This window comes from Trichophyton verrucosum (genome assembly GCF_000151505.1).
Source record: "Trichophyton verrucosum HKI 0517 chromosome Unknown contig00010_1.f1.exp, whole genome shotgun sequence".
Taxonomy (NCBI): Eukaryota; Fungi; Ascomycota; class Eurotiomycetes; order Onygenales; family Arthrodermataceae; genus Trichophyton; species Trichophyton verrucosum.
This window is the reverse complement of record NW_003315628.1, coordinates 1-11,794: the sequence shown is the minus strand read 5'-3', so window position 1 is coordinate 11,794 and position 11,794 is coordinate 1. Positions and strand designations below refer to the sequence as shown.

The 11,794-nt window shown below is 48.5% G+C and overlaps 5 protein-coding genes across 5 annotated transcripts; 3 read left to right on the top strand and 2 right to left on the bottom strand.

Moving 5' to 3' along the window:
* Nucleotides 1-502: 502 nt before the first annotated feature.
* Nucleotides 503-1,379, bottom strand: TRV_00158 (uncharacterized protein; the record flags this gene model as incomplete). Its single annotated transcript, XM_003025624.1, has 3 exons — nt 503-588; nt 772-1,288; nt 1,326-1,379. 3 exons carry the CDS (start codon nt 1,377-1,379, stop codon nt 503-505), a joined length of 657 nt encoding a protein of 218 aa, XP_003025670.1.
* Nucleotides 1,380-1,632: 253 nt separating this feature from the next.
* TRV_00157 (C2H2 transcription factor (Azf1), putative) lies at nt 1,633-3,084 on the top strand (the record flags this gene model as incomplete). The annotated part of the gene is made up of 4 exons (XM_003025623.1): nt 1,633-1,866; nt 2,056-2,229; nt 2,310-2,673; nt 2,867-3,084. The coding sequence occupies 4 exons, from the start codon at nt 1,633-1,635 to the stop codon at nt 3,082-3,084; spliced, it is 990 nt and encodes a 329-aa protein (XP_003025669.1).
* Nucleotides 3,085-4,002: 918 nt separating this feature from the next.
* On the bottom strand, nt 4,003-5,064 carry TRV_00156 (uncharacterized protein; the record flags this gene model as incomplete). The annotated part of the gene is made up of 3 exons (XM_003025622.1): nt 4,003-4,583; nt 4,644-4,880; nt 4,947-5,064. 3 exons carry the CDS (start codon nt 5,062-5,064, stop codon nt 4,003-4,005), a joined length of 936 nt encoding a protein of 311 aa, XP_003025668.1.
* A 1,572-nt stretch (nt 5,065-6,636) lies between these two features.
* TRV_00155 (uncharacterized protein) lies at nt 6,637-7,898 on the top strand (the record flags this gene model as incomplete). The annotated part of the gene is made up of 3 exons (XM_003025621.1): nt 6,637-6,656; nt 6,717-7,092; nt 7,155-7,898. 3 exons carry the CDS (start codon nt 6,637-6,639, stop codon nt 7,896-7,898), a joined length of 1,140 nt encoding a protein of 379 aa, XP_003025667.1.
* A 1,580-nt stretch (nt 7,899-9,478) lies between these two features.
* Nucleotides 9,479-10,470, top strand: TRV_00154 (uncharacterized protein; the record flags this gene model as incomplete). Its single annotated transcript, XM_003025620.1, has 5 exons — nt 9,479-9,533; nt 9,664-9,758; nt 9,835-9,858; nt 10,038-10,162; nt 10,293-10,470. The coding sequence occupies 5 exons, from the start codon at nt 9,479-9,481 to the stop codon at nt 10,468-10,470; spliced, it is 477 nt and encodes a 158-aa protein (XP_003025666.1).
* Between the last annotated feature and the right edge of the window lie 1,324 nt (nt 10,471-11,794).

The following is an 11,794-nucleotide window of genomic DNA, read 5'->3' as shown; positions in this document are numbered from 1 at the left end:
AACGTACCAAGTCACCGCCTGGTTTTCTGGCTGTCTGGCATCGACCAAGGAAGAGGACAGCACAGCATCAACAACGTCTGCTTCTCACCGCAGCATCTTGCCTTCTCGCTCCATTGACGTCTTCTCGCGACGCTCCCTAGACTGTATCGCCTGCTAGATTCGTTCTCCGTTGCTGACGACGTGTTTCTCTCTCACTTTTTTCTCTCTCGACTTCTCACGTCGACTTTCGTCAGTCAACACCACATAAGCCAGGTAGAAAGCCAGATTAACGGCAGATATCTCTTCATATCAACCAGCGAATACCCGCGTGAACATAGCAAAAGAGGACCTTGAAAAAAGAGCATCAACAAGTGAGAATAGGAAAAGAAGGAAATAAAAAAAAAAAGGAAAAAAAAAAGAAAAAGAAAAAGAAAATATTCACCGAGCAGCACGACTCCGAAAAAGAAACATAAGAGAAAAAGCACCCAGCAGGCAAAAACAAATAATTACGCTCGTTGTCTCTTTAACCCCAGGCCGTTGGATCGTTGTTTGTTCCTTCAGCATCGGACAGCCAACTACTTCCTGTTGACGTCCAAAACACATCGTCGACTGCCCTCGAATCTCCCTCCTGCCCGGGAATGTGGTTCGGCCACCGCACTTGGAGCATCGATATCATTGTGATCCAAAATGGAGACCGCAGTGCCTGTCCCGTGTACTTTTTCTAGCCATGATCTGGCTAATGTCACTCATCGACGCATGATGGCACCTCACCACGAGCAAAACATCACTTACTACTCGAACCCGGCGCTTTCATACGCAGCTCCGATCCAGTCCTCCTCGCTCGACTTCGGCCATATTCTGAATACCAACCAGCATCCGGCCGCTTCCTACCACGGATTCTTTGGACAGAACCATTCGCAGCAGCAACCACCGCCGCCACAGCAGCAGCAGCAGCAACAGCAGCAGCACCCGCATCATCCACAGCACCATCCGCAACACCATCCGCAACACCATCCACAACACCAACCCCAGCACCCTCATCAGCCCCATCAACCACATCCGCAGCACCAGCAGCACCCACCCCATCAGCCTCACCCATCTCATCAACCTCACCCATCGCATCAGCCACATCAACCGCACCAGCAGCAACAGCATCAACCTCATCCGCACCACCCGCAGCACCCACAGCAGCAACCGCCGCCGCCGCCTCCTCCGCACGCGCAACACCCACAGCATCATCCTCACCCACAACAGCAACAGCAACCGCAGCATCAACAACCGCAGACGCAACCTCAGCCGCATTTGCCACCTTCACAGTCACGGTTGCCACCAAACCAACCAACTACTTTGCAACAGCCAATCCAGGAGCCTCGGCACGCAAAGAATGGCGTCTCTCGCATGGTTGGGACACCGGCCACACGGGTAGAGGAAACGCAACCTGCGCGCGCCCCTATTGATCAACCACCTCGGAGTGCCGAAATCAGCAAGCTGCCGTCACCACCAGGTAGCAAGCCGGAGGTTGAGTTCTCTACCGAAATCGATACTCTTATGAGAGCAATTCAATCAAAGCCACGAACCACGTCGCAAACTCAGCTACAACTACCGCCACTCCAAAAGTTCAACAATGGCACGTCTACGTCGAGTAATGTTGCCATGCACGGAGGTGCTCCCGAATGGGCTCAACCAAACTATGGGGCTCCCATGTCTCAGGAACAGGCCCAACAGATACAACAGCCTGGCTATGCCCCTCACCAGCAAACTCGTGGTGCTTCGAAGCAAAAGTCGCGACGCAAATATGAATGTACTCTTCCCGACTGTCGCAAGAATTTTACCCAGAAGACCCATTTGGACATTCACATGCGAGCTCATACCGGTGATAAACCATTCGTATGTAAACCCCGTCACGCTGTCTCATCAACCTTTTTGAAGTCGGCTTACTGACTCTGGTAATGCATATAGCTCTGCAGCGAGCCCGGCTGTGGCCAACGATTCTCTCAATTAGGAAATCTCAAGGTACATTGGCCACAACCCTGATCTGACATTATTGAATTCAGCCAAGCTGACTTTGTTATCTAGACTCATGAACGGCGACACACAGGAGAGAAGCCTTATTCCTGTGATATCTGTCACAAGCGTTTTGCTCAGCGAGGGAATGTTCGCGCCCACAAGATTACCCATGACCAAGCAAAGCCGTTTACTTGCAGGCTCGATGACTGTGGAAAGCAATTCACTCAACTGGGAAACCTCAAGGTATGTATTTATTTATTTATTTATTGACTGGAAAGCAAGGATAATCGAGAAAATTAACCCTGACACTAACATCATAATAGTCTCACCAGAACAAGTTCCATGCGCAGACTCTGCGGAACCTCACCGTGCGCTTTGCTATGATAACTGAACCTGACAGAATGAGCCCGCAAGATGCCGAGCTATGGGAGTACTTTGCCATGCTCTATAAAAACAGCAACAAGGGAATCAAAGGCCGTGGCAAGGACCGTCGCGTTTCGTCAACTGCCAAAACCCGCGCGAATTCTACCAAGACGACTACCTCAGATGCCGCTGCCAATAATATCATCAGTTCTGCTCCTGCTCCTGCTCCCGCGCCCCCCTCAAGTAGCAGAATGCCCGCCCACCAGCTCCCTCTTGGCAGTGAAGAAGAGGCGAAGCTGATGCGAGAGCGAAGCTACCATCGTGGTACTTACCTTGGGACACCCAGCAGTGACGATGTTGAATTTCATGAACAAATGTATCAACGAGGCGCGCACTGACTGGGTTCCTGAAGGAAGGATAAATTAGTGAACAGCACCTCGTCTGCCAACTCCAGTTCGATGACTCAAAACTATTAATATTATACCACTATAAAAACCAAAAAAAAAAAAAGGAACAGAAACTGAGCACAGTTATGGGTATCTGGAGTACATAAAGGAGGGTTTGGAGCATTTGGCGGAAGTATTACCGCACCAAAAAAAATACGATGAAAAAGCACTCGGCTCTGCCAACTCTTCCCTTTTCTTTTTCTTCTTTTGTTCATGCCAGCAAAAGGGAAGGACAAACGCGTTCCTATTCTTACGTTCCCACCCAACAGCGAGAGGAATAATTGCTTAGTTCCATATCTTTTTACTACATTCCTGCTACTACTAACCATTCGGCTCTGTTGCATCGTTTATGGAGGGGACCTGCGTTTTATCTCTTCCCTTTCCTTTCCTTTTTCCCCTTTCAATGGCCTCTTTCTTTTCAATATAAAGCATGGGCAGCTAGCATACCTCGACCTTTATTTTCTCCCTTTCTGTTTTCTTTACTTGGCTTCTTTGCTTTCTGTGCTCGAGATACTTGTCTGGCTGTAGTTTCATACCATTATACCAATCTGTTTTGTTACCTTTATACCAACCCAATCCTATCAATCAAAGCTATTTGCGTCAACTGTATTTATTAAATTCCTCTTGCGTCTCACCGTCACTTTCCGGCGTTCTGTATTTGTCAAGACTCCCGTTTCGGCCTCTATCCTCAATTAGCCCTTTCGATTTCATACGTTCTACCGATTCTCTACCTCCGTTGTAGTCAAAACCTGTTAGTTATCTATTCGAATGATAGCCTTCCTGCCATTTGTCTATATAGTTTGCGGTGCTTCCGATTACCTAGATAATTACAGGGGGAATTAACCATATCAATAGCCGCTAGCCGTTGTCGAACCGGGACATTCCCTGGTAATAGCTTAATTGGGAATTATTTCGCTGAGACAAGGAAAGCGGACGCTGTGCCACATCCACCACGGTGCCATATTAATGATTATGGAGGGTCGATCAGCCGAAGTAATGAATGCTAGGCTATATCTCATTCATTATATACCATTACTTCGGCGGACGACTGCAGAATATCAAACTCTGTCTTGATCCAACGCTTCAAGTGGTGCAAGCTTTAAAAGCGTTTGTTACCCTTGAATGGTGCATATTAATATACCCCCTTGTTCCTTATATGTATGGTCTGAGGAGGGATGTCCCACGGGAGTTAATAAAATAATAACCATCATTTATCTACCATGAGATATACCCTGGCATTCTCATATACAAGGAAAGTAACCCACGTACTGGGCAAAACGCGGACCAGGTTTGGTCCTAGGCCTTTATAGAATCCAGACAATCCTTCCGTTCGTAATATCTGCACAAACGCATCTCGTACGCCCTTATAGGTACCCCTGGCATCATATGTTTGCAGGCGGGCTCGGAGAACTTGGTATGGATACGTCACGCCGCCGGCAAAAATTTTTGAGGTTCCCGAAAGAAGGAGATAGTCCATATTGCTCAGGGTCTTCAGCTGCGTTGAAGGGGTATCATTTGTTGTTGAGAGTCGATCCGAGGAAGAAGCTTGAGTCATCCGTGTGCGACACCTCTTAAGCTGCTCGTAGGCCATGAATTGTAGAGCACCGTGGCACACTCCGAACATAGCTGGTATTAAACCTTGGTAGAATCCAGTGAAGCCCTCCCTACGGTATATTTGTTGGAATCCAGACATCATTGACCGGTAGGCACCTGGCACATGAGCGCCTGTGGAGAGCATTCGCGTTTTGATAACCCATATTGGATTGGTGAGAATGGTTGTTAGCACTCCTGAAAGGATATAAATGTTAGTGTATATGGAGGCCATAGCCATTTGTTATCTCAACCTACCAGATGTCCCAGATGCCACGAAATAATCCAACGAAGTAAGGCCACCAGACCCACGAGAAACGCTTAAAAGCTCCTTAACCTCGCCGTACCATAGGAAATATAGTCCCCAACTCACGGAGTTTCCGACAAGGTTGGGCGTGAGCCCTCGATAGAACGCCTGTATTCCACCTTCATTGCGGGAAATTCCACGGATGATGCGGAGTGAGCTGCCAAACTTCGAGGAGGAAAACCGGTCCACTATAATTGAATGAGTGAAGCAACGTTAGCACTGGGCCCTTCAGTAATTGGGTTGACATTCCATACCTTGGAGCCGTGTCTTGACAATATCAAGCGGATGGACGACAAGAGTTGAGCAAACGCCGGCGGTAAATCCAGCTATCGTTTCGACCAACGACGGGGAAAGACCATTTTTGTCATTCATGAACCCTTGTAGCTAGGAGTTTCTTGATGTTGTTTGGTTTATCGTTGTGATAGAGTGCGGTAGTTCAGGGTCGTTGTCATCTTGAAGCAGAGATTGATAACTGTTAGCTAGTTAAAGGATTTTCTTTTTTTTTCTCTTTTGCCGAGTGGCTGAGCTTCTTTGGCCGAAGATATTCGGTTGTTTATTCCGGTTTTATTACGTTTAAAGGTTCCCCGTTCCCTGGCTGAGAGAGTTGTCAATGAGACATTGAGAGTGTATTCATGTAGTTGGATCTCTCCTGGTCCTCATACATCGGGATTCTACGAACGTTTGGGAACACCGGATCGTCGGCTGTACACAGGAAAACCCATTCATAACCAACAGTAGTTCAAAGTACAGGAATTCGAAGGCTAGGGTATGACTGACGCTCTATTTAATTTGGTGCCTTCGTTGATCATGATGGGATGTGACTGGGGCGGACATTAAAGATGTTGTGCTCGATTGAGAAACTATAGTAATACATGAAGAAGGAAAACAGAGATATTCCGCAGTAGAAGAGACGGTAATCAATCCCCACAGTAGCCGTAAAAGTAGGTGCGGTAGAATTGCAGCGTGGTTTCAGTCTGAGTAGGCATACTGGCCGGTCAATTGAGAGGAGGAACATGATCGAGTTTTGCACATGGCCTCAAGCCTGTGTTGTCGAAAGTGTATTATTTCTAGTCATTCGTATAAAACACCGCCATCCGTATAGTCGTACGCCGTCCCATGCCGTCCTTAAAATATTCGTCGTAGAGGTTTATGCGAGAGGAGAGAGGAGTCTAATGAGGAGCCGTGTAAGTTTGAGAGGTTAAAGGTAACTCGGAGCTCAATATCCTACTTGAGAAGAGCCGGTCGGGGCTCACTGTATGTGTATCCTGGTGAGATGTTAGCCAATTGATACCGTATTAGCATTTTGATATTAGCCTGCTCGTCGCTTACCAAGGTAGACAATCAATGGAAGATATCCACTGTAGAGCCATCAGATAGCAGAGGTTAGCCCTCCGGATTGCAGTCTCAACAGAACCAGACAGTAATAGCACATTGGAGGTGTCATAAAGAGCAGATTTTCCACATACTAGTGAATAGCAACTCGCGAAATATCGATGACCTTGGAGATGCGCTCCTATACTCATGTCAGACCATGCCAGATCAGCCGCAACCGGAGATGTGTTTACCTTTGTCTCTTCCGAAAACTGCATCATCTTGTCTTTTCTTCCGATGTTATCGTAATCAAATTGTGCAAGGAAAGGCTTCAGCAGGGTTTGCCTGTTTTATTTGGTTGGAATACAGAAGTTCGTCCTTTTGCTGCGTCGCTGAAGCATCGAGAGATTGAAAGGTCTGGGAAAAAAATTACTTAACTTAGCTTCCTTTCTTGGCGTTCAACTTTGTTCTTTTTTCCGTCTTTGCTTTCAACCTCCAAACAAAGGTTTGAACAACCGACACATTGAAAAAGACCCCGAGGGACTCGGCAACAGGAGGCAAAAAGAGCTGTGCAGTTGTCGCGCGTGTTATACAAACTCTCATCTTGCGTATTTATCAATCTAAGCGGCAGTCATGTCCGGCGCAAGGCATTGGTGAGTAGCACATTTGCTGGGGTGCGGTTCGGACAGACAGCTAACTACGGGGTGTCTTAGGGAACAAGATAAGGAGGCTACCGTGTATATTGGTAACCTCGATGAGCGGGTTACAGATAAGCTGGTATGGGAGTTGATGCTCCAGGCTGGTCGGATTGTTAACGTACACCTCCCGAAAGACCGCGTCACCCAAACACACCAGGGCTACGGCTTCGTCGAGTTTAACAGTGAAGAAGATGCAGAATATGCGTCCAGGATTATGAACCAAGTCCGTCTGTACGGGAAACCCATTCGAGTCAATAAGGCGTCGGCCGATAAGCAGAAAGCTGTCGAAGTTGGCGCAGAGCTATTCGTTGGCAATCTGGATCCCATGGTCACAGAGCAGGTGCTCTATGATACCTTTAGCAGATTTGGATCTTTGATATCACTCCCTAAGGTTAGTTTTTCGCTGTATAACAGGTCTTCATGTAAGCCTGCTATTAATCATGTGGACTCTAGGTTGCTCGAGATGATTCAAACTTGTCCAAGGGTTATGGATTCATATCGTTTTCAAACTTTGAAGCTTCGGATGACGCTATTGCCAATATGAACGGACAGTACCTTATGAACAAAGAGATATCCGTGCAATATGCCTACAAGAAAGATGGCAAGGGAGAGAGACACGGTGATCAAGCTGAGAGAATGCTCGCCGCCCAGGCCCGGAAACACAATGTCCAACCACAGCCACAACAACCAATACCGCCTCAATTCGCCGGTGGTGCGCCCGCTGCTCCCGGCGCTGCTATGAATGCCGGTGTACAAAACGTACCTTCTGCCGTGCCGGTGGCAGCGGGGATGGATGCCGAGCAACAACGACCGCCGATCGATGTTGGACCAGCAGCACCGGACTTCGGCGCAGGCAGAGGCATGCCCCCCGTTATGAACGGCGGATATCCGAATATGAACATGGCCGGCCCACTCCCACACCATCGTGCGCCGCATACACCTCACACACCTCACCCACCAACTCATCCTCCTCAGCCGCTTGTTACGCCTCCTGCCGGACTTCCTGCCCGTCCTCCGCCATCGCAAGCTGGGTATGGCGGACCTCACCCAGGCTTTCCCGCCCAGGCGCCCCGATTTGGCCAACCTCCGCCTGCGGGTTTTGCTCCACCACCAGCAGGAGGTCCTCCCGGTCCTGGTGGTCCGCCAGGACAACTCCCGCCTGGGTTCCAGCAACAAGGTTATGGTCGTGGCCGTTGAATTTGCAAAATAATCCAAGAAGCTGTGAAAGAATTATACGTCATGGGAGGAACTCTGCAACCTCCGAAGCGCTTTTACACACGGAAGCGTCCCAGCTACGCCTCTTGCCTTTGAGGCTTTTCTAAAGTTTAGGCTCTCCATTCGCTGTATCCAAAGCGGTGTCTGTCGGTAGAATAGGGAGTGTGTGTCACAAGCCCTCTTTCTGTGGCTATACGCAAAAATATTGCAAGTAAGATATATGAAGGATGGCTATTAATACAATAACGGCAAAAAAACAAACGAAGGAGAGATGACACAAACGATCAACGCTGGAATAGAATAGACCAAAAGAGATAGGCCCGGTCAGGAATAGTGAAGAGAAGTAGTGGATAGCCGGTGCATGTCCATAGCACATGCAAGTGAAATCAAAGTAGGAAATTAGAACGAAATGCAAAACACCGTGCTCCTGTGCTCCATTCCGAAGGAGATTAAGAAATGACTATAAACGAGGGTTTAGGAAAGGCAGAGAGGTATTATTCCCCCGAGGGCTTGCGCAAATTCGACAGTAGCCCGCCCGTCATGAGAATGACACAAATTTCGGATCCCGCGGTCTCCCATCGGGGCCGATATTATTCTTCGCAAATCGTTGTTCAGTATATATCCGCCTTGCTTCATTGAAATCGACCTTTTTACTCCTCATTATGCGGAGAACCTCTGACTTGCCGCGCTTATCTAGGCCAGCACGCGAGTCTCCTTCCACAATGTTGTCCGCGAGATTAAAGTCAGCAGAGGACAAGCCTGCTTCAGCATCGCCTCGGAAACTTGTAGGCAGTTTGGTATAGAGGTGGTCTGGTAAGGGGAGATGAGGAAGCCAGCGTTCACGGGTAAAGTAGGCCGCTGCACAAGGTAATATTAGCATCGAGGTCAACTCCGGTGGCATCCAAGGAGGGTAAAACTATAATGTTGGGAAGAAATGGGAGATAGAAAATGTCTCCATCTTACCTGCAGCAGCTAAAAAGGCAAAAAAGGTGAGAGAATAGTAAAAGTAGCCCATGACGCCGATATATTAGGCAGATCAGGGATCTTGCGTCAGGCCGTGGGTAAGAAAGACTAAGTCTCTTTCGAGGGTCCTTAGGTGGCTGCCGCAGAGCACAGTCTGCTATAGAGAGGTAGACCGGTATAGAACAAATATGAACGAGTGTAAGAGTGGCGCTGCCCCCTCGATGATATTTCTTCCACTTGCTTGATATGATTGTTGTCGTCGTTTATATCTTCGTCGTCGTCTCTTTTCTTCTCTATCAAGGTTAAGCGTTAAGCCTGGGGAGATTATATAATCAAGCACGTGGTTTTGTGTTACTAATACATGAATCATCCTCTAGTCTAAAACGGGCCAAGTTAGCGAGGACGTCCCGGAGAGGAAGGTTAGCCGCGTGCCAAGACCATCTTGGCTGGGCGTCTAGAAAAATACACACAACAAAAATTAGTCGCAAATTGAGAGCAGAAGAAAGGGAAGAAAGGGATATCAAGTTCACGCAAACAACCAACAACCAAACCCTCCGTCTCCCTTCACCAAACCTCCCGTTTCTCCTTCGCTAGACGCCATGGCTGCCTCCGCCCGTTCTAACGTGTCTGATGACTTGGTCTGGGCCATTGCCAGTACGAATTCCTATCCCCGTCTCTTATCTGGACTTTGAATGTGCTGCAATAGGCAAACATGTTGCAACTGAAGACGCGCGCGGTCAGACGTATGGATGAAGCTGATAAGTGGTTGTTTTCGAATAATTAGGAACCCAGAACTCTTACCTGGTTAAGCGGAAATGTGGTGGTGGTGTTCAGTTCTCCCGTGACCCATTGAACTTGGTCAACAAGCACTCCAGAAAGGTTGGTTATTCTCTAGAAGATGTGCACATAGGGATATGATTGGAATGGCTATACTAACTAGTTATTTCTACTATAGTATGCCGGTTTTGTCAACTCCAAGGTATTTCATCCACTCACACCCTAGCGATATATTTTTTCTTTGCGCCACAAAAGGAATGAAACCAGGAGATTTAAAATAGAAGAGAAAGAGGAGGAATTTAGGAAGGGCTCTGCAGCGCAGAGTGCACATCGATGGAGTGATTACAATCTTCTGACGGAGAATTTTGCTGGTTATAATAGGCTATCGGTGTCCAAGGTGCTGAGAACGGTGGTGTCGCCGTCACCTCCAAGAGACCAAACAACTGCAACAAGCCAGGTTCTAACACCTACACTGCTACCCACGGCTCTGGCTCCTCCAACCGCAAGTAAGGATAAGCCTTAAAAATTCCGCATCAGCTGCCTATCTTCTATACTCTGTGGAGGTAGTCCAAGAGAGAGATATGGTAGAGCCCACCTTTACTGAGCATCCTGCTAAACATACATGTTTCTGTCCAGGGTATACAAGGCTGTTGCCAGCCGAGCTGTAAGCGGTGGATACCGAGCCGACCTCCGTGCTGAGGCCGTTTGCCGTGCCAGTGCTATCCGACTATCCCAACGACCAAAGAAGGACAGCCCTGAGAAGAAGCTCAGAGGCGCCAAGGCCCGAAAGGCCGCTGCTGAGAAGGATGCTTAGATGTGTCGGTGAAAGTTGGGAGTTGAGGGAAACTGGAAGCGTGTTGCTGTGAACTCTGGAGATATTGTTTTACAACTGTCTCCCAGCCGGCCTGAGCTATACTTCCATAGTCAGGGGCATGACACTATTAAGTCAAAAAAAATAAATAAATACGAATCATGGCTGCGTATTGATACCATATGATGAGAGTTCTTTTCCGCTTTCCACCCTGTTCGCATTCATGACCTTGTGGAATTACAATTTGTCATGATCTTTTCTATAATTATCTTGGAACATCCGCAGGCTTAACTCGAGGCGAAAGCTGCCCAATAATGACGTCTATATTTACTCCTGGCATCGCCGCTCGCACACTTAAAACACTGTATCGGACGGTTTCCGTGAGAGCAGGGCCAAGTTAAAGCTATTCTTGTAGCTCGCTGAACCCCCACTGTACCTTTGAGAAACCTAGCCATGCATGGTAACGTGTCGTACTCCGTAGAAGCGCGCTCGCCCTGCCTCCGTCGAAGAAGGATCGGAATAATCCGTAACGATTCATTCCGTGTCAGGGTGGATTGACAAGCGTCTTCTTATGCCTCGGTAGAGTTCCTGAAAGACGAATGAAGGCGCCTCCGTCAACGCATGACGGATAACAGTATGGTATCATTTATCTTTCTCGATAAATAGCTCTCTAGAGACGTGGCTAGAGGGCAATACGGAGTGCTAGTCCATGGAGAGAGGTCGAGTATGCGGACAATTGCTTTTTTCTATGGCTTCGATTCAAGCTTTCCCGCGCCGCGTTCCTGGAGCTCGAGAGTGGGGCCTGGCATGCATCCGACGTCGAACCCATCGACGATGACGATGACGATGATATTCGAAAGAAGCTGGAGAGCGTCCGACTTCTCCCTCGGCGGCGGATGGATTGTCGCCGCAGCGTGACAGGCCGTCTTCTTGACTCGACATCGCTACCGCTGCCAGAGAAAAGGCATCATCCCAACCCGCCAAGCGGGATGTACAGCAACCGAACCGGAGGGACGATACCTGGACTCACGTGATGGCGATTGGGTAGATGTGCAGAGCTCCTTGCAAGCCGCCCATGGTCTCGCGCAGCTGAGCAGCAGAGGCGTCGGGGGAGCAGAAGGCAGCGACCCGGCAGCGGGAGCAAGGCATCTGCAAAGGTTAAGGTAGGCAGGGCAGTGGAAGAAGCAAAAAGCTGGAAGTTGAAGCTGGAGAAGAAGAAAACGAACATAGAAGAAACTCCCTTATCAGCTGAGTCAGCTGCATGTGACTTTAGCCGCGGGCTGATAAACTCCGCAAAAGGAAACTTGAGACCTTTTCTCTTCTTCTT